The 27497-nt window shown below is 38.5% G+C and overlaps 1 protein-coding gene across 4 annotated transcripts in view; it reads right to left on the reverse strand.

Annotated features, from left to right (window-relative positions):
• Window positions 1-27497, reverse strand: part of LOC308385582 (chemokine-like protein TAFA-5) — a 50131-nt gene that overhangs the window by 13360 nt on the left and 9274 nt on the right. For 2 of the 4 annotated variants that reach the window (XM_080864601.1, XM_080864600.1), the window contains exons 2-3: window positions 13204-13392; window positions 6020-6147 (exon numbers count right to left, since the gene is read on the reverse strand). In XM_080864601.1, the coding sequence (XP_080720727.1) occupies window positions 6020-6147; window positions 13204-13392 (317 nt within the window). The remainder of the gene's footprint in view (window positions 1-6019; window positions 6148-13203; window positions 13393-27497) is intronic. The other 2 variants (XM_080864603.1, XM_080864602.1) reach the window with 1 other exon arrangement.

The following is a 27497-nucleotide window of genomic DNA, read 5'->3' on the forward strand; positions in this document are numbered from 1 at the left end:
TAATGATCAGCTGATCGGCTTTTCTGTCGCGAGTCCATCTCTCTTGTTTGTTTTTGGCCCACTTTGCACCAGAAAGAGGAAACCAGCGGCTGAACAACAGCAGCACGTTTAAGCTTGATAAGCTGTTGTTAGAATATATTTAATATTACTTTCTACACCAGGATCCTTTTCTACTAGGGGTGCAACGATACTCGTATACTCGTACAGTGCTTTCGGTTCGGTATGCATATGTATCGAACAATACAAAATTTGTAATTTATTTTATCAACTTTCCTTCTGACGATGCTGTCTGTGTTGAGCGCTCAGTGAATCTGCGTTCGACTACTCTGCCTAGGCTGCACTGTCAAGCGCAGATCCACTGAGCGCTCAACACAGACAGCATCGTCAGAAGGAAGAGCGCAGGGCAAGCTAGCGAGACAGAAGTTAAGCTCTCCTTGCAACATGGAAAATTGAACCTCCCCCACCCTCATTCAGATCTGGCGTTTGGAATTATTTTGGTTTTCATGTGACGTATGACCCTGAAGGTAGGCGCGTCATTGACTAAAGTAAAACAGTATGTTGTCATGGTCGCTTTGTGGCAGGCAGGATGAGGACCCAAAATGCAAACTCACGGACTCAGGGGATAAACTCAAAATGCAGCTTTATTGCTGACAAAAGATAATAGGAAAAACTAATCTGGGAAAAACTAACATAAAGCTCACCAGGAAACACAGGGGGAATCACACACAGCATGAGGGAGAACGCGACACAGAACTGAGGAAGACACAGACATAAATACACAGAGGGTTAACGATGGAAGTGGGAGCACACGGGGAACACAGGTGACACTGATAATCATAACAAGACACGGCAGGAGTGAACGCAACACTAACGGGAGACGGGCAAAGTAAAACAGGAAGTACAGAGGTTCAGACAGGAGGAGAGAGAGCACGGGGAAAACACCGGGCTGGGGAAAACATAGAATAAAACACAAAGAGAGACGAGGGCTCATAAATACACAGAGGGGCACACAGGGGGTAAGAGTCACGAAGGGAAAACACTTAGGGAACAACACAACAGGGCAACTCAGGAAACATGGCCTAAATAAGGAACGAAATACAAAAATACATGAAAACTAAGAATACTGGGCCCACATGGCCCAGGACCATGGCATATGTTGGATGTGCCACGCACTAGTGTGTTAGCGCAGTTAGCTCGTTAATGTGTTGGCCGTTTAGCCCCACGCACTGAGATTTGCCGTGTTGTGGCGTTAACGTCATTTCAACGAGATTAACGCTGACAGCGCTAGTGGGAACACAACGAATATGACTGCACATTTACACCGACATCATCCTAGTGCAAAGACAAGTGGAAGAAGACAAAAACAACAAGCATGCATGCTACAAACTTTACCCGAGTCATTTAGACAGCCGTTAGCACATGATTCTCCTTATGGGGACCTGATATGTTTAATATTGTGGCGAGCTCAGACAAGGTGGAGACGGAGGTGTCGTTTAGTCTTGCTTCCCGTGAGCTAGCCAGGGAGCACAGCCCTTTATTGACATCTGCAGAAGAACACTGCCGCTAGCTAACTGCTCAGCACGGCAACCGCACAGCAACAACAATACACAGGGCGCCCTCTGACCCCGGAAGGACACACCGTCGCAGCGAGAGGGCATCACCCGTCACTATGGCAACATAAACAAAACATAACTGTGCAAACAGAACCCCGAACAGCCCTGACCCACTACATAGCCCCCAACTAAGGGGTCAGTCGTCCCCGACGACCCCATTACCCCACACAAAGTCCTGCAAATGTCCAGGTGCCTTCTTCTGGCGCACCGGCCGGTCACGACCGGCGGGGAAAAGTCACTAGGGTCAGAACATGGGGTGCCACCATCATCCCACTTCTGACACCAATGTGGCGAGCTCAGACAAGGAGGAGACGGAGGTGTCGTTTGGTATTGCTTCCCGTGAGCTAGCCAGGGAGCACAGCCGTTTATTGACATCTGTAGAAGAACACTGCCGCTAGCTAACTACTCAGCGCAGCAACCGCACAGCAACAACAACAACACACAGGGCGCCCTCTGCCCCCGGAAGGACACACCGTCGCAGCGAGAGGGCGTCACCCGTCACTATGGCAACATAAACAAAACATAACTGTACAAACAGAACCCCGAACAGCCCTGACCCGCTACATACAATATGCTGCTGAGAATATAGCCCAGAAGAAGCGTATAGTATAGCTTTTATTTTGGAAAGAGCCATTTCTCTGTAATAAACTCTCTTTTCCAAAGATGAGTGATTCCTCAATCAGATACAGGGCTTGCAAAATCGCTAGCCCGACGTCTGTTTTACAAATTTGGAAGATCCCAAGAAGTTTCTCTAGGTATGTTTGTTTTTTGTAAGCATGTTTGAGATAAATTAGATAAAAAAAAGCTTTCCGTCTTTCTCCAAAAGTCCATGATAATATAATATAATATAATATAATATAATATAATATAATATAATAAAGATATATTAGGTAGTTTTCCCCTCACTCACATTCCTCCAGTTCAAAAAGTCTACATCTGTTGGCTTAAAAAAAAAAAAACCTTGTTAGAAAGAAAACTTTTTCCTCTGTGATCTGAGGGTAAAATTATGGCTGTAAAGTAAAAGTTCCTCAATGGAAAAGGTTAGAAATGAGAATATTAGAGGGGCAGCTCAGGTTGAGCAGTTAGGACTCAAACTTAGAAAGGCAGGGTTGAGATGGTCTGGGCATGTGCAGAGGGCTGGATGTTGAATATGCAGCTGGTAAGGAGGAGGAAGGTTTATGGATGTGCAGGAGTGAAGGAGAACATGGAGAGGGTTGATGTGGGATGCTTGATGTAGAGATCCCATCCCATAGCAACAACTGTAATGCCAAAGAGGTCATTTCTTGAAGACGTTAAGCTGTTAATTTTCATATTTTTTCTATTCATAAGCAAGATTAGACAAAATAAGTATTAAAGATTAAGTTTCTGAAAATGTCGTAGGTTTCACGAATGGTTATTTCATTACACATCATAAAGGTAAATATGTATTGTATGTATGTAAAATTCACCAATAAGCAAATTTTACATCTAAATAATTGATATAGAAGAAGATAATTATGGAAAAGTCAAAAGTGAATTTTGGATAACAGGTGGCATTAGTTACACTAAAAAAAAAAAAAAAAAAAAACTACAACAATAAATGAAGAAAAACTCTCACTGCTAAATTTATTGAACAGGTCATTGTCTGCATTTTAAAACTGACCTCAAAATTAGGACACATTTTAATACATTATTTACTGTAAAAGTACAACAGTAAAAGTTTCTCACACCATCTACAACTGCCTGTGCTTCATTGGATATGCAGCCTTTCTCTTTCATTAAGCATCCACAGTGCTGCACCTCAGTCGGCAGCCTTTGAGCCTCTCAGCTTTTCTCCTGTTTGGGACTGAAACCTGTCCGACTTCTGCTCACTTCATCTATGGCTCCCCTGCTGCTCTGTGCAACCAGCAACCTAGGTGTGGCTAGGCAGTCTGGCTAGGCAAAATTACCTTTTTATACCAATTTCTATATGGTCAAAATGACATTGTCATCTTTCTATCCCTATTACCCCCAAATTCACTATATAATGAATAATTCAATTTTTGAAAAAGTAATGAAACATGAGATCATGGAGTTTAATTGCAGAGAGTTACACTATTTTTAAAATGGCCTCAAAATGACCTCCGTCTTGGTTCTTGTGTTAAATATTTAAAACTGTGATGTTTCTCCTTTAAACTGGTTTAAAACATCTGGAGAGAAACAGAAATTGACATTTCTATTGTAAAAGGTTGAAAAGCAAATTTAATTTGAGGCTTATCTTAACATGGTCATGAACTCCAATAGCTAACTGGCAACATTTAACATTTTTAAAATCAGAGATATTCTGAGCATACTTTTATTTTTTCTAAAATTAAGAAGGGGCTTTAATTTTTTAAAAGGTTCATAGCATTAACAGTTTCATATTCTTTAACTGTAAAACATGTTTATGCTCATCTAGATTTGCCACAAATTCCATTGAGGTGCTTTAAAGTGTGCAGATCTGAATAATTGTTTTGTTTGCTTAGCATTAAAAATGTGGTCAGGGGAGCGGAAATTAAAAAGGAGGTTGTTTCAACTTTTCTTTACTGTAGCCTTCTCATTTACTTGAATGGAGAAGGAATTTTAAGGATCTTTTATGGTTTTTCCGGGTTTTTTATTTTATTTTTAAAGGCATAAAAGGTTTACTGGAAAAAATGACAGCATTGGTGTAAATAGTGTATCTACAACAAAGGTGTGGAAAGCAATGGGACAAGAGTAAGAAGAGAGACAGATTAAAATCAGTGTTGAATGAATTTTCTGGCAAACATTACATGTGAGTACTGAAAGCTGAAATATTTTGCCTGCAATTGTCTGAAAAGGAAAAAAAGACTGAACAGCATTTGTTGAAATTACTGTTAAAAATGGAAATAATTACAAGAGCTATAATTAGGAGCTACGGGGCATCAAAAACTAGAAGGCTTTGGTCTTAAATTATTTTGTCTCCATGGTACTGAATGACATTACCTCAGGAAAAGTTGAATGAACCCAACAATCATACAACGAAAAACTATCATGGTGCTGAGTCTTTGACCCATTGATTTGAAATTTATTGTGGACGCATCATTCTTCTTTTATTTTATTTATTTATTTTTTTACAGTAAGAGAGGATTTATGTTCAAGCTCTTTGAACTTTTTTGAGGTTTGTTCCTCCTTGTGCCTCTGAGATTGTTATCTATATTTCTGGTTCATGGATTATGTTTGTCTCCCTTTGGTTCCAGTCTGTATTTTTATAAGGTTATGTAGCCTTTTGTTATCATCATCTTTCCCTTTCTGTCTCGTCAGTCAATCATGTCTTCATGTTTATTTATTGCCTGTCACTGTATCACGTTCATATGTTTTATTACTGGTCTCAGTCTTTGTTACTTCCTGTTTTATTTTGATAGCCCCTCATCTCGAGTGGATTGCGTTTAGTTTTGGGTCCCCTTGTCTCGTTAATCAGATTCCATTCAGCTATGTTCCCTGGTGTTTCCCTGATGTGTATATATTGTTTGTAATGTAGTGCCTTGTGGTTGTGTCTTCCCTTGCAGTTTGTGCTCTCTGCTGTGAAGTTTGGATTTTCCTTGTTTTGGACTTTTTAGTTTAATGAAACTACCTTTAATTTACCCTTTGTGTTTCTGAATCATGCATTTGAGTGCTGCTACTTAACCAGCCTTGTTAAAAACTCGATAAACAGAAACTTAATTTGTTGAACCAGGTTAATTTCATTCTGTTACAAAAACATGGGTAAAAGTAGCTGAAGATTGTAATGAATTAAACAAAAAAAACCTGAACAACACAAATTTAGATCTTCATTAGACCAATGAACATTCAGATGGGAAGAATGAAGTTATATTAATTCAAAAATGTTCCCTGTTTTAACTCATTATTGTTGGGTTTTTTTTTTTTTCCAGTTTCTGCTCAAGGATTGTTAATATAATTCTCAAAATTACTTTTGACAAGACTCACGGTGAACCTGACATTATATTTTTCATGGACAACAAAGCTGAACTGTGTATGAAATATGGGAATTTGTTTTTCATAAGGTATTTAAAAGAGAAAAAAATTATAAAATGATTACTCCAAATTACATCTGTTGGAAGGCTGTTGACAACTGGGGGGAAAAATAGCTCCTCCTTCACAGTAAACTTGCACCAATAAAGACTGCACACCTGAGGTAGGGTGTACAGCTTTCTTCATTCTTACAATTTAAGTTCCCATGTTTGGAGCTTACTTAAACTCTGTGATTCACAGTTTTGTAAAAATAGGATGACTCCTTGAACAATACAACAGGTTTTGCTTCTATACTTTCTGTTACTACATGCAGCTAAAGTGGTGAAATCAATTTCCAGTATGTTTTGCAAATATGTTCAAATCACCATTTTTTCAGTGGTAAGTGTGTTTGTATTTGTCAGCTAAGCTTGTTTTCTCACCGTGGTGGTTTTCACTCTGCCTCCTGGTTGAGTACAGGTCCAGCCTGACTGATTGACCAGGAGATTACAGCCTTCATCCTCTAAGCATGGAGTCATCTCACACCACTGTCGACTCGTGATGATACGAACTGAGGAGGACGACAAGAGGAAGAAGAGGTAAGTATGCTTGAGCTTCAATTTTAAGTTTTTACGTTATTTGTGTTTTTTCATCAGCATCTTATGGCTGAACAACCCCCCCATCTCCTTTATCATAAATGATGATTTTATTCTTGTTGATGTTTCTCCTTTTACTCCTACTGTTAATAATGAAGAAATAAGTGCAGATACACAACTGTATTTGAAAATTCTACATAATCTGTAATCTATATTCTGCAATGGCACTCCGAGTTTGCAGTGTTTGCATAGAGTGTAAATAATTGTTGAACATACCAAGCTACTCATGCACAGTCTTTACAGAACATTGACAATTTTATTAAGATACACATACAAAATATAACAAGAAATACCAAGGGCTTTATGGTAAACATTGGTGAAATAACCCTTTAAAACAATGTTGCAGCAGATGTAGAGTAACAAGGGTTCTGTGATAGTTAACCTCTGTCCAGCATTTTCAGTCAGATGTGTGTGACTCTGGATCATGTCGAAAGAAGACCATCAAACATCTGTTATTAACAGCTGTATGTGTTTTCAATTAAACACTATAAGTGGACAACACAAAATAATTTAATGTTTCTCATTATGCAAAGGAAATGTGAGGAAAAGGTGTCAAGGGTAAAAATAAATAAAGATGAACATTAGTCAGACATTTACATGCACTCATCATGTGCATAAATATCATGGTAATTTGGGCCTTACCAGATGATCAGAATGAAAGGCAAAAGCAGTCACTCTACACTCTACAGCTAATGACATGTGAAAAAGTTTTCAAAGAAACTGGAGTCCAGTTTAAAACTTTGCTCATAATTCAACAGCTCGTAAAACCATCTTTAGCAGCAATAACTCAAAGTAACCATTTTCTTTACAATGTCATCATTGAGTGATAGAGGGATTTTGGTCCACTCCTCTTTACAAAATTGTTTCAGTTCATTGAGATTTGCGTCATCTGTTTAAATGCAACAATATTTCAGTTGGGTTGAGGTCTGCACATCGCCTGGGCCATTTGAACACTTTGGTTCTTTTTTTTTTGTAGACATTCTTTTCTAGATTTTATTGTGAGGGTTATTTTTTTTCTCTCTTGGGCATACAACAACAACAACAACAACAACAACAACAACAACAACAACAACAATAAAAATCTCCTTCAAAAACATAACAAAGAACATAAGAGGTTTAACCTAAAAATCCCCCCAATCACAATCTTATTAAATATCCTAAAGGTCTTAAAGGATGTGCTGCTAATACTATTACAGTAGATCTTTAAGAGGTCTTGCAGAGTGCATATCTGGACAAGTGAAAGCAGCTGTGGGAGCATGAGGGTTACTTACCAGGCAAGTGGGTTTAATGTTGTGGCCAATAAATGCAACATAAAGGTAATCTAATGCAGTGTGCATAAAGGTAATCTAATGCAGTGTGCATAATTAATGTAGCATGACATAGCATGAACAAAGCTTATGACATGCCATATAATATATTCTAATATATTATGTAAAATAGAATGACCTGAGTTATCAGCACTATGTGGAAAACACACACACACACACACACACACACACACACACACACACACACACACACACACACACACACACACACACACACACACACACACACCACTTCACTTGCAGGGATATTCCTGCTGTTTGAAGTGATTCTTTACTGACCCAGTCTTTCAGTTCTTGCTCTCATTCCTGGCACTAAATTACACACACTCTGAGCCATGTCTGGGGAAACACAAAGAAAATGAAAGACTGTAGAGGCCTGTAATACATAACCTGGTAATCAGTTCGCCCATTGGAGCAGTGGTGTGATTGTGATAGCCTGTGAGTCCCCAATTATCAAACCAATTTCCTACTGAACAACAGTAGCATTGCTCAGCCATTCTTACATCCCCTCACACCTCTATCCAGATGGAGAGATCCTTCAGGAGGAGGAAACAGTTCAGCTTCAGCAGCTCATTTTTATTGAAAATCTTATTATTAGAATTTAGGTTTAGGAAAAATTACAAAGATTAGTATGGTTGTAATTTAAAATATAAATCTCTATAAAGATTTCTGGCCTTTGTTGGAAATGGAGTATATTTTCTTGTTCCTGGTATCATTAATAGGAATAAATGAAAAATCATTTGTTGTCATATTGAATGTATACTAGCAATATCATCTGTAGTGTGTAGGATGACTTCGCCTTCTTCTTGATTTCTAAAGTTAAGGATAAATTGGTGGAAGCGGAAGGAAAAATATTGCACAGAGTTCATTGAGGAGTTGAGATGGGCTCTGAGTGGTTACCACGATCGTGGCTCAAGAGTTGGGAGTTCGCCTTGTAATTGGAAGGTTGCTGGTTCAAGCCTCGGCTTGGACAGTCTCGGTCGTTGTGTCCTTGGGCAAGACACTTCACCCGTTGCCTACTGGTGGTGGTTAGAGGGCCCGGTGGCGCCAGTGTCCGGCAGCCTCGCCTCTGTCAGTGCGCCCCAGGGTGGCTGTGGCTACAATGTAGCTTGCCATCACCAGTGTGTGAATGTGTGGATGACTGGATGTGTAAAGCACTTTGGGGTCCTTTGGGACTAGTAAAGCGCTATACAAATACAGGCCATTTACCAGATGACTGGGAAAGTACCCCTGAAGTGCTGAGGGAAACACGGTATTTGATGTATCCTCTGGAAAAAGGAACAAAGACAAGCAGACTTGGTATGGTATGACCAAACAAAGGAAAGGATCTGAAGGAAGAGGAAAAAGCAAAGAAAAAGTCGATTAGCCAAAGAGATGAAAAAAGTAGACAAGAGTACTGGGAGTTTAGGCGTATGGGAAACAGAGAGGTAGCAAAGACAAAGGAAAGGGCTTATATTGAGTTGTATGTGATGTTGAGGAGTAAAGGACTTGTATCAAGCTGGAAAAGATGTGCAGAAGATTAGGGTGATTAACGATGTGGCTATTGAGATGAGCAGTGAGAAGACTGTGTTAAAAAGATGGAAGGAGTACCTTGAGGAGCTGATGAATGAAGAAAATCAGAAGAGGATGGATGGAGGACAGTTTCATGGTCCATAGCTCCATGAATTTGGAAAAACTAAGTGTGAGCTCAGTCGTGCTCCTGACTTAATGCAGCATCTTTGGATTTTGACTCTTACTCTTGAAAAAACCTTTTTTGGTCTCAGGATCATGGGCAGAGACCAAGCTGTCAGCACTAGCATCTGTCTTTGACATGAAATTTGGGTCAGTTCAACATCAAAGTTGACCTCCTCACAAGTTTAACGTCCAAGATGAAATTGTACGTGAAGATTTCCACAACTAGACTTACAGAAAGTGATCAACACAAAATTTGAACATAATAGGAATGCTTCACTTAGAGGTTTGCTTTTTGTAAGTTCAGTAATTTGATAATAATCAGACACTGTATTAGAGCCTAGTTATTTAAATCTAAAACATGAATTGCTTTCTAAATATCTGCTTACTATTATTATGTCTGCATTGTTTTAAAAAAAGGGGGTTTCAAAACTTTAGATTTTTAGATCAAAAAAATGATTGAATTTCTTACTAAATTTTTGTTTAAATTAGTAGTTTTTATTTCCTCATGTATACCACATTCCCCTGAAAGTCTCTTAATGTCTAACCAATAACAACACAGGATGGATGAATGCATTTCAAGGTGAATTACGTTGCAGAGTGTAGAAAACAGGAAAGAGACTTTGAATCAATAGTGTGAAATGGAGAATCAGTGGATTAATAGCATGTATCGGTAAGTACCCGAACACCTGTGAGCGCTGCATCACTACTCTGACAAATTAATGACTGCAATGCAGATCCATCCACCACCGCCAAGCACAGTTCATTTATCCAGAAAGCGAGGAGGCCATTTTGTAATGACTTCATTCATCAAAGAGGGTGACCTGAAGGAGGGTTGCTCCTTTGTCTCTAGAGAATGAGACAATCCTACAGGAAAGAACACGTTAGGACTGAAGTGCAAATGAGGCAAACAAAAAATCCGTGCTAAACTTTAAAGTGGACACATCGACAGTACACTGAGAAAGGGTTTTTTTGTTTTGTTTTGTTTTTTAATTTGCTAGAAATTAAAAAATCTGTGCTAAACTTTTACGTGGACACAGACACCAGTTTTAATAGGATACTGTGGTGGTGAAAGGTATGTCATCACCTGAGTCTCTGCTCTGGAGCAGGTTTTCTTGAAGTATTCCACTATTCACTACAGGGATGCTATTAGCAGGTGATGGGCAGTGTCTGGTGTTAAAAAATATAGTGCTCAGAGGTTGTTTTGTGTGAACACTGTAAAGAATCTTTGTTTGTGGTCTCAAAGATGTCATGCTTTTTCATTTTTAACTTGTAGTTCTATTCCTGTTAACCAGTAAATAATGAGATAAATATCTAAATTTTAAATAAAGTTGATTTTTAAATAAAGTTTTTTTCCCTCAAGAACTGCAGATATTTTTTTTAACCTAAGATTACAAGAGAAAATACAAACTTGCGCTTTCGCCTGCAGTGTGAACGTAGCCAGAGAGACATGACTGACTGGGGAGACAGAGGGAACATGGAGGCAAGAAATGAAATGTGGAGCAAAGGGAGGACACAGAGACCGTAACTAGAAGCTAAAAAACACAATAAATTTAATATGAACAGAAAACCATCTACCAAACTCAAAACCATGAATAACAATAATCAAGGAATACAAATTAAAACGGATACAAAACGCCGTGACAAAAGAGGAGACAGCTACTGATGAAATGCAAAGAAACTTTGGGCTTTATCCATCTAGGCAGTGACTTTCTGAACTCCACATTCAAGAAGACAATTGGAAGAGTGAAAGCTTCACTTATGTTTTCTCATAAAATAGAAGTACTGGACTGATCTGTTGTCTTAGAACAGGGGTGTCGAACTAAAGGCCTCGAGGGCCGGTGTCCTGCAGGTTTTAGATTTCACCCTTGGTCAACACACCTGAATCAAATGATTAGTTCATTAGCAGGCCTCTGGAGAACTTCAAGACATGCTGAGGAGGTAAATTAGCCATTTGAATCAGCTGTGTTGGATCAAAGACACAAAACCTGCAGGACATCGGCCCTCGAGGCCTGGAGTTCGATACCTGTGTCTTTTTTTTTGTATATTCCTAGAAAAACAATTATTCACAGTATGTTATATTATTTTAGTAAATATCTATTGGAGACCTATTCCAACAAATTTGAAATTAAATGATACCCTGTATCTGAAGTTCTTAAGCTAGTAAATACTGTCAAACAAGTCCTTTTTATGTTGACAAACTACCAGTTGTAGTCAATCGCGATGACTAAAGAGAATTTAATAGGCATCGTCAAATTAAAAATCATTGTGGAATCTTCAACACCACTTATTAAAAGACTTAACTGAATGCATATATACAGATTTTAAATGTGTATGTATACTTTTGACCCTGTATAGATTAGAGAAAATCCAAAATAAACCCAAACATGAGCAATACAAATTTAAAGTAAATAAAGATGCGTGCTGTAAGATCATTCCATCCTGGAAAAAAAACAGTTCAAAGAAATAAAAGTCTCAAATAACTATAATGAGTTTACATAAACTTCTGACCACAACTGCACTTTTATTATCTAGTATTCTATTAGACAGATGCAGCCAGCCATAGCAAACAGATTTACCATAGCATGCTCTAAAAATAAATTATACAAATACAATAAAAAACAAAAAACAGGAAATGACAAAAGCAAATGCTCAAACAAACATAAACAAATGTAAACATAATAAAAAATATAGAAAAGTCAAATCAAAGATTATAGATAAGCAAATAAAAGTAAGATCACCAATACTGTCAGAGCTTTGCTATAAAAGCACGCTCATCTTGTCATCCAGCTAACCCTTCATATGTTATAGCTGTAAATTTAGTACAGAAATTTGTATCCAAACACAGAAACATGTTATTCCCATGAGTTAAGTTATATCCTAGAAAGCGGATTCTGTTCATCTGGATGTGGCGTGCTCAGTGGGAGACATATTTCATCACTCATCCAAGTGCCTTCAGCAAGCAGTACTTTTGTATAGCGCACTGTTATGTAATGTTACTTCTACACAAGAAACCAGTTTTTTTTAAGTTCATTTGTAACAGCTAAAAAGTTGTCAAATTAAACCAGGCCAACGTTTCTGTTTGTTTTACTGTTTGCTATTCAGCCTCAAAGCTTTTTTTTTTTGGATTCATTTGTATTATGACCAAAACAAATGCCACTGCTAATATGAGGTCGGTTTCACGATCATTGACATATGTGTAACCATTGATCAATAGCAATGAGTCTCTGTGGCTTTCAAACTCCAAAGCTTGATTGAGCAAAGAGTTATGGAAGCCATTTATGTGAAAAGGTAACATCCATCTTGGACCAGAGGCCGAAGCCTTATGGTTCAGCAAGGAGAGCATGTTCAGAGTCTGCTGGCAGACGAAGAAAAGGCTGTCTTCCTGCCGGAGCTCTGTTCCCACAATCTGAAAAATGCATATGTTACCCAGTTCCAGTGACACGGAGTTAGTCGATTGGAGTAGGTAAAAACCTCTCTCCCCTGTCTGAACAAAAATGTCTACACAGATGGACACATTTGTGTACACAAATTACACTTAATGGTACATCTTTTACTTACTTACAATGCTATGATTGGACCCATTCCTCAACTCTCTGTGAATGGTTCTCATTGCCATTGATCACTGGGCATATAAATTTGCATATTCATACTCACAAAACTGACCTCACAGCGCATTGTTAGTCATGGAGCAAGTTTTGGTCATCATGTAACTGTGCTGATTATAGGGTTGGGGAAACCTGCAGTCAGCTGAGACTGAAGAAGACACTAAAAACGCTGAGTCCAGATGAACATAACCAACTTTTTGGGATTTCCTTAGTTCATTTGTGGTAGCCAAAAAGGTGTTAAATGAAACCTGGCATTTTCTACCTCTTTTTACAGTTTGATATTCAAAATGTAAACTTTTTTTCCTGATTCACTGATTGTCTTATTTAACATAATATATTTTTATATATTATTCATCGTATTCACCAGTCAGCAGCAGTCGTCTGAGGACAGTGAGGATCTTACCATCCACACAGGCTGGTCTGGCTCTCGTCGTACCAGCAATCTGTTCCTTCTTGCAGGCGCAGCGAGCTGTCTGCCGTGCGATGGTCCTCCTGGGCTGGCTGCTGTCACGGTCCAGAGTCACAATCTCACAGGTCCCTGCTACCAGCTGGCCTGAGGGAAGCGAGCAGGAAAATCCCATAAACTTCATCGGTCAATTTAACTTTGATGACAATGTTTTACATTCTGTTTATTTTAACGATAATTGTACATCTTTAACACTTTATTTTCACTGAATACACTCAGCTTCCAGCTTAAAGTTTCAAAGCTAAGAACATCTCTAAACTTGTTTCCTGAACATGACAGTGACTTCAGGGTACTTAAATGATCTGCACAGTCACAAGCTCAGTCACAAGCTCTAAGTCCAAGAAAGCATCTTTGGGATATGATGGAATAGAAGATTTGGCTGTACAGTTGATGAATGTGAACCTTGCTGCATCTATGCCGCAAAGAATTAAGGTAGTTCTGAAGGTAAAAGGAGTCCCATCTGGTACGAGCAAGTGTACCTAAAGAAAGTTACCGGTGGCTGTATAATAATCAGGCCCCATCTTATCTTAATGACCTTGTAGTACCATATCACCCTATTAGAGCACTTCGCTCTCGCTCTGCAGGCCTACTTGTTGTTCCTAGAGTATTTAAAAGTAGAATGGGAGGGAGAGCCTTCAGTTTTCAGGCCCCTCTTCTGTGGAACCAGCTTCCAGTTTGGATTCGGGAGACAGACACTATCTCTACTTTCAAGATTAGGCTTAAAACTTTCCTTTTTGCTAAAGCATATAGTTAGGGCTGGACCAGGTGACCCTGAATCCTCCCTTAGTTATGCTGCAATAGACTTAGGCTGCCGGGGGATCCCCATGATGCATTGAGTTTTTCCTTTCCAGTCACCTTTCTCACTCACTATGTATTAATAGACCTCTCTGCATTGAATCATATCTGTTATTAACCTCTGTCTCTCTTCCACAGCATGTCTTTATCCTGTCTTCCTTCTCTTACCCCAACCGGTCGCAGCAGATGGCCGCCCCTCCCTGAGCCTGGTTCTGCCAGAGGTTTCTTCCTGTTAAAAGGGAGTTTTTCCTTCCCACTGTCGCCAAAGTGCTTGCTCATAGGGGGTCATATGATTGTTGGGTTTTTCTCTGTATCTATGAAGCGCCTTGAGCCGACTTTTGTTGTGATTTGGCGCTATATAAATAAAATTGAATTGAATTGAATAATCATATCATGTCATGATTTTCATGTGAGAAATGAGCTTTCAAGCTCCTACTTTAACATGAAGGCTTTGAAAAACATTTGTAGGGACCCATACAATTTGCCCATACAACCCCTCACCCCTTCACCTATGCAGATGTATAATTAATCCTCAGAAACAAAATTAAAGTGCCTTTATTACAATAACACATTCTGTCAATTTGTTATTTAAATAAATATTTCTCATGAAAAGGAAAAAATAGAGAGCAGTGGAATCGAATCACAGTAGAAGATTAAAGCCTTGGGATTTGAAGAGGTTGGGTGTATGTGGTTTCTGTGGTGACTGCAGCAGTCCCCCCTGCATGCTGATGAACTGTCATCAATAGGGCTATGGATGGACCATCGTCTTTCCAGAGAGGTCCTGACTCACAACAGCCAGGAGCTCAGAAAAGAGAAAACAAGAGGCTCCGTTCAGAGAGGGGTCAGCAGGGTCACAATATGAAAAACAGCAACGACAATAGAATAGCAGCAGTGCCCACAGCAACAGCCACAAAAACAAGGGGAAAAGTTCATTAAAGATGAGGCATTTTCAAAAGGTTCAGCAGCATTACTCCCTGGGCAGCTGGTCATTTTTGTCAACAGGCATGTCTGGAAAACACCTTTGTGGACACAAATTTTTCCAAAAGAACAAAAGAGAAAAACAGAGAAGGAGATGTTTGTTCTGCCCTATGAGGTTTTTAACAGCTGGGCATAGAATGGGAGGTCAGATATCCACGGCACCTTTGAGGGACCTCCTGAAACGTAATAATTAATTCTTGTATACTATCTGTAATATGTTCTTCTTCATTTATACCTGTTCTTTATGGTTCTTTTGTGATCTATTTATTTAATTTATACACTCATTATATTCGTCATGGGCAGAATGGTGGCACAGTAGTTAGCACTGTTGCTTCACAGAATGTTCTTGAGTTTGATTCTAACATCTGGCGAGGGCCTTTGTGTGAATCACAGAAAAAGTTTCTGGCACAACTTCACCTACTTCCAAGGTGCATGGAGAGGATGAAACAATTCACAATGCAGGAACTCCCGCAACGCTTAAGGGAAGAGGAACAACTTTATTATGTGACCAACGCTTTTCGGCTTGTGGCCTTCATCAGGGTCATAGTAAAACATTGTAGAAGTTTGCTTAAATAAAAGACAGGGAACAGAAAAAAAATTCAAAATAACCAATCACATCTTCATAGATAGATAAGATAATGTATAACAGGTTGGTATTTGGTTAAGTCACACCCAAGTAAACATACTGGACTAGATCATTAATGATGAAGATAATCATCAATAATAAGGGACATAATCCCCAGCTGTCTCAAAATAACACGTGTGAAATACATAAAAAGAATATTATGAATATACAAACAAAAAAACAAACATAAAATGGTTACAAATGACAGCATTTCATAAAAAAATAAGGAGGTTGGTGCAGCAGTTAAGAAACAAGAGGAAGTCATAACATGAAAACACATTTGTGGAAAGGTCCTCATTTATGTCTCTACAATGTAAAATCTCTCAAATGTAGACTTAAAACGAGATGTCTAGAATGCTACACCTTCTTTTGCTGATAAAATAAATATAAATAAATAAATAAACATTACCCATGCGAGAATATTGTAACTGGGAAAAAATAATAATAAAAACATTAAAAATATAAAAAGGTTTAAGCTCACAAAAACTCATTGATAGAAAAATCCTCATTCACACCTCTAGGGTGCAGACTTTTAAAACGGAATATCCAAAATGCTTCTCTTTTTTTCCGGATAAAATTAGTATTACCACCTCTTTGGTTTAGTTTAATTGCTTCAATGCCAAGAAAAAATAAAGGTGAACTTGGATGTTTATCATTGAAGCGTCTTGCAACAGGGTTGGTTAGATCATTCCTCTTGATCGAACTTCTGTGTTCATTAATTCGATCTTTTAGAGGGCAGGATGTTTCTCTTATATATATTTTAATGCATGGGCACTGTATCATGTAGATTACATTTTTAGTTCAGCATGTGATAAAGCCCTTTATTGCAATGGTTTTGTTACTTATAGGGTCTTTGAATGATTTTACATTTTTGGTGTATTGACAATTAATGCATGACCCACACTTGAAATTACCTTGTACGTTATGGCTTATTAGGATTTTATCTGAAGTATTAGGGTCCTGGCAAGCTCTATCTTTAATATTCCTTCCTCTCCTATAGGTTATCATTGGTGGTTCCTTATACAGGGAGTGCAGAATTATTAGGCAAATGAGTATTTTGTCCACATCATTCTCTTCATGCATGTTGTCTTACTCCAAGCTGTATAGGCTCGAAAGCCTACTACCAATTAAGCATATTAGGTGATGTGCATCTCTGTAATGAGAAGGGGTGTGGTCTAATGACATCAACACCCTATATCAGGTGTGCATAATTATTAGGCAAGCTCAACTCCCAGTCCTACTGCCAGTTTCTGGAAGACACCTTCTTCAAGCAGTGGTACAGGAAGAAGTCTGCATCCTTCAAGAAAAACATGATTTTCATGCAGGACAATGCTCCATCACACGCGTCCAAGTACTCCACAGCGTGGCTGGCAAGAAAGGGTATAAAAGAAGAAAAACTAATGACATGGCCACCTTCTTCACCTGATCTGAACCCCATTGAGAACCTGTGGTCCATCATCAAATGTGAGATTTACAAGGAGGGAAAACAGTACACCTCTCTGAACAGTGTCTGGGAGGCTGTGGTTGCTGCTGCACGCAATGTTGATGGTGAACAGATCAAAACACTGACAGAATCCATGGATGGCAGGCTTTTGAGTGTCCTTGCAAAGAAAGGTGGCTATATTTGTCGCTGATTTGTTTTTGTTTTGTTTTTGAATGTCAGAAATGTATATTTGTGAATGTGGAGATGTTATATTGGTTTCACTGGTAAAAATAAATAATTGAAATGGGTATATATTTGTTTTTTGTTAAGTTGTCTAATAATTATGCACAGTAATAGTCACCTGCACACACAGATATTCCCCTAAAATAGCTAAAACTAAAAACAAACTAAAAACTACTTCCAAAAACATTCAGCTTTGATATTAATGAGTTTTTTGGGTTCATTGAGAACATGGTTGTTGTTGTTCAATAATAAAATTATTCCTCAAAAATACAACTTGCCTAATAATTCTGCACTCCCTGTAGGTACCTAATAGGTTTGGGTCATTTTGAAGTATATGCCAGTGTTTTAAAATGATTTCTTTAATGGTTCTGGTTTTTGGTGTAAAAGTTGTGCAAAAGACAAGGTTAGATTTAAGTTTTGGAGATTTCTTAGTTGCTAAATAGATATCCTTGCTTACTTAATTCACCTTCTCTTCTGCAGATCTTAACCACTCCTCTTTGTATTTTCTTTCTTTAAATTTGTTCAACATTGTTCTTTGCTCTCATTATATTCATCTGGAATTTCACAGATACGTTTGAGTCTAATCAATTGGCTTGAAGTAATGTATTCCAATCAGTGGGTTTAGAATAGAGACAGGTGGATAGAGATTTGTCTTTTTTTGTTACTTTTATGTCCACAAAGTTAATTTCTTCAGTACTGTAATTGAGGATGAAATGTAAGCCTGCAAAATGTCCATTAAGGAATTCTACGAACTGTAGTAATATAGAGACTGGTCCTTTCTGAGCGGTGAAGTTTGCATGTTCTCCCTGTGTTTGCCTGGGTTCTCTCTGGGTACTCTGGCTTCTTCCCAACTAACCCCACTAACAGGCAGTTAGTGGGGTTTGGTTAATTGGTCATTCTAAATTGCCCATAGGTTTGAATGTGAGTAAAATGGTTGTTTGTCTGTCTCTCTGTGTTAGCCCTGCATCAGGTTGGCGACCTATCGGGGATAGGCTCAAACCCTCCCCAAGGACCCTGATAAGGATAAGTGGAAGAGAATAGATGGATGGATTACAATCATCACATATACCCATTTTATCAAAAAGAAACACAAACATATTTAAGAAATCACAAGTACTAATTGTTTATTTAGTTACATGAAGTGCTTTCAAATGTCTGTTTCTGTTTCTGTTGTCTTTGATCATTCATATAGTTGTTATCAGTGTTGAGTAAGTTACTTTAAATTAGTAACTTAGTTACATTACTAGTTACTTCTATCAAAAGTAACTCAGTTACTTCAAGTTACTCGTTACTTTCAACGTAACTAGTTACTAGGGAAAGTAACTTTGGTTTTAGTCAGAATTCTCTTGTTAATGTGTTTCTTCCATAACTTTGCCAGTCTTCTAGCTTGCTTACTTGCCACAAGTGCACTGTGCCACCTACCAATAGAAAAACAAAGTGCATATTTCCACGAGAGAAATCCCACGCCTGGACCGTCATTGACTGCTGCCATGATTCTAGCCTACGTCACAGCGTCATGTGCGCTTTTTACATCCAACACAAAAACTGCAGTCGTGGTGCTTTCGATTGTAGTCAGAACTCGGAAATTCTGCCTTCCGAATAGGAAGATGTAGGCAACACCAGACTGCAGATGAGCTGCATACAGGGCTGGACTGGGACTATAATCGTTCCAGGCATTTTGACTAGAGACCGGCCCGCCATTATGGGAAAAATCATAAAGCCTTTGAATGAAAATAAACACTGTTGTGACAGTGATGTACACTGTTCTGATGGTATATATGTAACAATCTATCAATCGTTTGTTGTAAGATTCAGATAATTATTTTTTAAAAGTAAGACATTTTAAATGAGAATAAGAAAGAAAAGTATTTTTTTGTGCCCTCCTTTCCCTGTTAATGCCCTACTTGGCCCCCTGGCAAAAGCTTTGCTAGACCCGCCCCTGCACAATTACCAGCTGTCAGCTACGTAAAAAAAGATCCTGGTGTTATTTGTCTCTCAGAAACAGTTCATAACTTCCCTTCAACTCATTCATGTCAGCTAAAAGATAAACCTGTTTATAATATAAACCAGATAAACCACTCAGACCAGCGGCCGCCTCGGGTCTCTCCTCCTGCCTCTCCTTTCCCTCATCCACCTGCCATTCTCCACCACTTGCTAATGTTACTGAATCTGTGGAAGCTCCGCGATAGCCACCACACGAAGTAACGAATAACGAGCCTATCTAAATCCCAGTAACGACTAACGCGTTCCTGATTTTTGCATAATAACTAGTTACCGTGCTCGTTACCACAATAATAACGTAGTTACTGTAACGCGTTACTTAATAACGCGTTAGTCCCTACACTGGTTGTTATGGAGCTAATATTCAGTTGCACATGTCATTTTGTATATTTAAATTTACATGATCTGTCCTTTAGATCTGATTAACTTGATGGCAGCCAATTATCATGCATTAAATATGCAAAAAACAAAAAGGGCTTTTTTTGTGTGTGTACCTAATAATTTCCTCTGAATGGTGACTGAGAATCTTAGATCCATCACATCTCAGCCACCTGGAATTAGTGTTCCTTCTGATCAGATGTTCAGTTGTTATAAACATGTTGGTTGTTTTGTACCATCCAGTTTCTATCATCTGCTGAAGAGTGTCCATTTTACAGCTTTCACAGTTCAGTTGTTATAAATGACTATTCCTTTGCCCCACCAAATCCCTGGATCACCTAAAAATGACCCCACATGCCCCTGCAAGCCTTCTCACAAGGCTTCTTTACACTGGCCTTCTATAAATTTTAGGGATCAGTTTAAGATTTTGGTGATCACTTTTCTGTAAGCGGTCTATGCAGTTTTAATACTATTTTTCATTGAGTTTAAATAATTCGAGAACAGCTTCACAGCCTCTCTCAGAGGCCACTCTGTCCTTCAGCTGCTTTTGTATTCATTCTGTCATTCTGTGGTTGGGGCTGTTTGAAATACTGGCTGCTGGGGTGAAAAGCCTGTCAGACTGAAACATGGCAGAGTGTCAGAAGTGCTTGGGAGCTCAGAGGTTCTGAAGCAGCATGCAGTGTTTGCTGTCAGCAACGCCTCGATGAAACATGAATAAAGGCGCAGTGCTGTTGTTTCTATCAGCTCGGAGTCATTGCTGCTGTCCGTCACAGAAGTAATCACTCAGGAGGATTAATGTCTTTGTGACAAGGCATACTTTCTCCTCTTCAAAACACACAGGATCCTTTAAGTGCAGGAAAATGGCATTATCGAAACAATAGATGAAAACATCAAATGAGCAACAAAAAGTGTCAGTATGCAAACAAATTACCCCCCTAGTGTAGAGAAGGCTTGCTGTATTACTTCAACTTTGTTAGATAAAAAAAACTACAACATGCTTTCTCCTAAAGTCTTTTAATGGCAGGAGCTCACCCCTCAGTTTACATATAAGTCACAAGTCCACTTGTTTCTGTTTTTTTTTTGTTTGGTTTTTTTATTCCAAATGTATGGTTCATTACCAGAGTGCAAACTCAGAGTGTCACACTCAAGAGTGAGTCACCACATAAAATAATATTGACATTAAGAGTGAAGCTGAGGGCTTGCACTTAAAACACAACAGTATATACTAATAAAACAGGAAATTCGAGAAAAAAAAACCCACACCGTGTGTCTCTAATACAAGCCTGTCTTTAAATGAAGTTGTGACTTTCTGTACATGAGGTTCATACGGGGCTGGTTATTATTTGAGGACAGACACTAATCAAAAGATGCAATGCTAAAACTGAGCTCTGTGCTGATGAAACACATACAAAGAAAACAGTTTCATAAAAGTGAGTCTAACAGTAACATGATCTTTCCTAACACTAACACTGCACACAACTTTGTGCTGAGACTACACTTTTGATGAAGTTCAGGTGTGCACACAGGTGTACACACAAGTGTTCACACAGGTGTGCACACAGGTGCTCACACACACACACTAAATTGGGCTGCTGTTGCCTCTAAAAATATCTTGCATTATTAGTACTCTGTGCTGCTCAGTAACATTGTCATTGTTATTTATGCTGGTTGTTGCCGTGGTTTCTCTGCTGTTTTTTCCCCTCAACAGGTGTTGAGAAAAAAAAAGTTTCTCTGTGTTTTTCCTCTTCTCCTCTATTTTTCTCTCACTGTCTTTCTCTTAACTTTCTCCCCCAACTTCACTTTCTTTCATTTATTTCCTTTTCTGTTTCCTGGGTTGTAATAATCCAAAACAAAAACTCCTAATAAAGTTCTAATAAAATATGACCATCAAGTGGACCATTATAGTCAATGCCACTATGCTCCACTTGTGAAAGTAAATCTGTTTGGCGTTTTTTGGCCTTCAGACAACAATTCTGATTGCTACACTGGTGGACAGGCCAGGGGGGGGGGGGAAATGAAGTTCATAATTACATATGACAGCCTGCATTAATAGCACTCCAGCTATCTCTCTGGTGTGACCTCCCGCTTCTGTTAACCTCAAGGCAGCATGGAAACTGATCACTGCCTGAGAGTTACCATGATAGTAGTTATGACACTTCTCCCTCTTTCTCCTCTCTGTATAAAATCAGGTCTGTAAGGCCAAAGTTAATCTTGGGGAGATGACATTTCTCCATCGCTTTGTTTGCTCTCATACCAACAAATGACACTAATACAGTTAGAAAGTAAGAAAAACTGCTGTCTGTCCGGACTTTCTTTCTGACCTCAGGAATTTTTTCCATCAACCTAATTCATTATGTTTTCTTGGTCTCAGGGATTTCTCTGGTTTTTGAATTTGATATTTTAATTTTGATATTATTCCAGTCATGTTAAACTTCAGGTCTGATTTTTAAAAAATCCTGCTCATTTAATTATCATTGCAATCATTAGTTTTAGTTGAATTTTGATTGTGAATTGTGATTTTGAATTTAAGTTCCTGTTTGTTAATTTCTCCACTGGAAAAACTCTGTTCAAGTTTTACTTTAAAAGTGGACAAGAAAAATAACCTTTTTGTCAAGACATTTCACTGTAAGAGGCACAGTTGTAGCTGAACTTAACAGGACTAAAGCTGACATTCAGCATCATCCTTTGTTTTACAGCAGTACACTTTCTGTGCAGACTACCTGCCAGTGGGTCCTTCCTCTGATCTCTGCTGTTTCTCTCTGCAGTGAAACACTTGTATGATTTTTACTCCACTGTTTGGCCAAACGAATCGCTTTAAACTCGGCTGTAGCAGAAAAGCTCAGATTACAGGAAAATAATAACAGTTACAGGACATTGTTTTTTCCACTTGTATTGCTGTTTCCTTACCAGTGGGAGCTGACACACAATCTATTCATGGAGATGACAAAAGATAAACTGACACCCAGTGGATATGACCTTTTATTATCTATTGTCTTTTTTTCAATTTCCCTGCAAATTGAATTGTTTACCGTAAGAGGGAAGAAAGAAGAATAATGATGAGGGTGAAACTGATTTTGACGTGATAAAGCAGCTGTCTGCTGGCCCTCTGATGACAGTTAATGAGTCTATTATTGTGCACCAGGAAACAAATTCAGAATCCAGCAACGGGTGAGATGGAAGTCTCTAAAGCAGCTTGTTCTCAGACGGCAAACTAGCAAACTATCAAAGAAGTCAGAGGTTGTGTTTAACATGACGTAGAGCAACTTTTGGAGAGGAAGTATTAAAACAAATCTACAGAGACACCAAACTGTTAACTATTTGTTTGTTTGTTTTTTACTTCTTTTTCCTGCCTCCTGTCTTTCTTTGTCTTTTCTTTCCCCTTTCTTCAGTGTAATGCGTGGTTAGCATTACTGTGGAAATTTACAATTACTTTCATTGTGGGTATTTTGTATGTTTTTTTTTATTTCCTGGATTTATGATTGCTTTCACTGCCCATATTAGTTTCACCAGTGTTCTATCACTCAATGACCTCTCTGTGTATTTATTGTGGCCTTTACTGTAGATTGTATGTTTGATGCTTGATATTTGCCACTGTGGCATCAAATATCCATTAAGCTAATCCATCCACACAAGCTAATAAAGATTTCTAGCAAAATGCATTCATAAACTGTGCAGAACAATGCACAGACACAGAAATCTGCTTATGTGTTCAAGGTAACAGAAGGAATGTCTGTTATTATTGTTATTATTTCCAATTTTAATTAATGACACATTTAATTGATACCTTTGTTGCATCTATTAGGTAGACCATGTAAGTATATTATTAAAGTGCAATGTTAAATATCAGGGAAAACTTTGATTTATAAATATGAAATGTAAAAAGATAAAATGAAATGCATAACTGAAATAATTACATAATTGAAATACAAAAAATATTACTACAATATTATTATATAATATTATTATTATATAATATTCAGCAATATATTATTATTAAAAATTATTATTTGCTTTTTTTAAATATAGAAGCCCATGGATAGTGACAGCGTCTGCTGTAACAACAATCACAGAAAGCATGTTAGCATATGCTGCACACATGTGACATACAACCAGCCAGCTGCAGAGAAGCTACATGACCTGCGAGAACATGACAGAGTGTTGCATGTGCAAAAGAGTGATGTACCACATAGCGTTGGCATCGTGAACATTGGTATTTCAGAAATAAACCTCTCGTTTTGATTGAGTGATGAGACTTTAACCACCCACCCTTCAAAAGAAGCTGCCATCGTCAGTCACATTCAGTGTTGCTTCCAAATAGGATTTTTTTTTAAGGTTTTGAATTGTATATCACCCTTTCTTAAACCCTGGAGTCCGACTCCTCTATTTTGCACAGGAACATATAGTTTAACTTTTTTAAAACGAATGTTTTCAGTTGAGCTCGTGTTTCTGCTGAAGACACTTTTATTTTGGAAATCAAAGCTTGTCAGTGTTTTGTGCACACACGGCAACAGATCCTATCTTGTCTAGCTGAGCCAAGGGGGTTTTGGCTTTTTTTTGTCACACTTCCATGCTTACCGCTGAATCACTCGCTGATGTGCCTCCTCCAGACCCATTTATTCAAATCCAATTACACTCTCTGGAGCTTTTCGCTTTCTTAATTTTTGTTGTGTGTTTTTTTTCCTCAGCTGATGATTCCCTCTTTCATTCAGTTGCTGTGTTCATAATTCCCATGAATATATGCTCAACTTAATGGAGCATTGAAAATTAATTTGGGCTCTGAAGGTTCCTTAGTTAAGCTTTCAACACCGCAGGCACAACAGCGTGTCTGCTGCATAACAGGTTTGTTTCCAGGATCTAAACGAGCTTTATGAGCAGGCAGATAAAAGGAAGGAAACACAAAGTAAACAGACAGCATAAGGAAATTAAACTTGATCTGCGGTTTGTCTTCATTAAAGTGTTTCACACTGTGATGATCAATGAAAAAGAGACAACCAAAACAACGTTCTACAACTGATCTTTTATACTGTGCTTTTTTTACCTTGTGTTTTGATGTCATGTAAACTGGCAGACCGTTTTACAAAAACGACTCTGCAGAATCATTGCAAACGTGCAGCTGCTCACTTGACTCTGTTTGAGCTATGACTGATGAATTTCAATGAGCAGCTGCTGGACTTTATGATTTTCCTCTCTTTGCAGCAGCACTGATTATCTGAAACATCTGCATATGATGAAGAAACTCGGAAGCAGCTGCTGAATAAAAACAAAAGAGCAAGTTTCTGCTTCACGGAGAGCAGAGGGGATTTTATTGTTTTCCTGTCATACATCAGAGACTGAGGAGAACTTTAAATGTGCCAGTGTTATGTTGCATCTGGCTGCCTCAGAAATGCATATTCTACCTGAAATAAAAACAGTAACATCTATGAAACATGACTAATTCCAGGTATCACCCACAGTGTGAAAGAAGTCTGGTATCAGATCAGAAATGTCAAAAATCACTTTCACAAAGAGCCAGAGTGGAATTGTCACATCAAGGACAGTTTCTTTTCGAGGCTTGTACTATGAATCGAGCTCAACATACCGAGGCCAGCTTTCTGTTACGTGAACAGCAGCGATCACATGACTCTGGCTCAACTTGGGTTTCCTTTGTGCATTCACATTAAAGAGGTGGTGTTGTAGTATCTGACCAACCACAATTATTGATAAGTGTACTGGCAACAAAGTGGCTGATTTTCCAACACAAAATAAAACTAGATGAAACGCACAATAACTGAAAACAACACAACAGTGTGTGAGAGAAGAAAAGCACTGTAGTATTAAATGTGTGTGCTTTAAGCACATGGATCAGTAAAACTGGAAATGAGATGCTATAGTAAAATGGCCTGTATTTAGTATAGTATAGTAATACACATTAGCCTATTTTAAGTCATAAAGGAAAACTAGCAAAAATGCTGACTTCTGTGAGTTACTACTCACAGCTTTGTCATTTATATACAAAGAATTATAATGGATTATAAACAAGTAGTTCATTCTCTTCCACCTTTCCTTTTCATGGTCGTGGAGAGGAGTGGAGTTGGGGGGGGGGAGGGGCTATCCCAGCTGTCTTAGGGCGTGAGGCAGGGTACACCCTGGACAGGTCACCAGTCTGTCGCAGGGCAGTAGAACCATAAGACTGTTTTAAATGAATAAAGTTGCATATAGAAATATATATTCAATACATCACACAGAATGGGAAATAGACTTTTGACTCTATTAAAAAATGTAAACCTTCCAACTCTCACGGTTCTTCCAGGAATGGAGGTACAACTTTCTAGAGAACTGATCAGCTGATTTCTAATCTGAAACAAGTTTGCTGCAAGTTAAGGTTACCATGGCAATGGACCCCTGTAAAAAGAAATACTGAAAACTTAGAGATGGACGATCCGATATTACGTATCGGTATCGGTCTGATACTGACCTAAATTACTGGATCGGAGAAATAAAAAATGTAATCCGATCCATTAAATATCAAAAAAGCACCTCACAAAACTTGTGACACGGCATAACTCTGCTCATAACCGTAGCACGTCGGAGCAGTATGCCTCACGTGATAGAGCGGCTTTCATCTGAGGAAGTTATCCCAGAGAGAAGTAAAGCAAGTGTGTAAGTTCATCTCTGAATGTTTGTAAAGCATTCCCACGTTAAGCTTAACAACCGATATATGGAGCGACTGCCTCTCTCTCCCTCCCCTTCCTGCTGCTACTTCAATCGGGAAACTGCTTAATGATCAGCTGATCAGCTTTTCTGTTGCGAGTCCGTCTCTCTTCTTTGTTTTTGGCCCACTTTGCACCAGAAAGAGGAAACCAGCTGCTGAACAACAGCAGCACGTTTAAGCTTGATAAGCTGTTGTTAGAATTTAATGCCGATAGGGCATTAACAGGGAAAAGGGGGCACAAAGACATACTTTTCTTTCTTATTCTCATTTAAAATGTCGAGCTTTTAATAAATAATTATCTGAATCTTACACCCAAAGTTTTAATCTGATGTAAAATGTATAGAAGTCCATTACTCTATATAGTAACTGTTAAGTCTAATATACCCTACACACAAGGCTGGACTGGGACAAAAAATCGGCCCGGGCATTTTGACTAGAGACCGGCCCACCAGGATAAAGATTTAAAATGTGACGTCATTCAGGGGTAAAACCGCAAAAGATTCTGGGAACTTGTGGCAAGAGGTACTAGCGCACGCAGGCTTTCAATTGAACTCAGTTACACAGCAATAAAAAGAAACACAAAAATGGCAAGAAGCTGTTGTATTATTAACTGCAATAGCCGGTCGCATGACAGCCACGGGAAGCCGACGGGCAAAGAGATCGTTTTTTTTATCAGATTACGTCGTTGAAGAGAAATTTTTTAAGCCATGTTTCCGAAGTAAGAGCCGACGGATGGTCTGGATATACCAAATTCTGAGACGTTTAATAATAATAATAAACGTCTCAGAACACTCCAGCTCACAGGTTAGTCTGCTCCAAGCATTCCCACAAAGGTCAGAGTTTTGTAGTAGTTAATACGTCATTTTCATAACATAATTAGTGACATAGGTTACAAGCAAGTCTGGCGCTGAACAGAAATTGTTGCGCTATGCTCCTTTGTTTATTGTGCATAAATAGTGAATTGTCCTGACACAATATTGCGTTTCGCTTCTGTTATTACCATGGTACATTGACAAAAACATATACTTTTATTCACAGGATAAAACAGGTTTTTTGTA

This window comes from Rhamphochromis sp. 'chilingali' (genome assembly GCF_963969265.1).
Source record: "Rhamphochromis sp. 'chilingali' genome assembly, chromosome: 2".
Lineage (NCBI taxonomy): Eukaryota > Metazoa > Chordata > Actinopteri > Cichliformes > Cichlidae > Rhamphochromis > Rhamphochromis sp. 'chilingali'.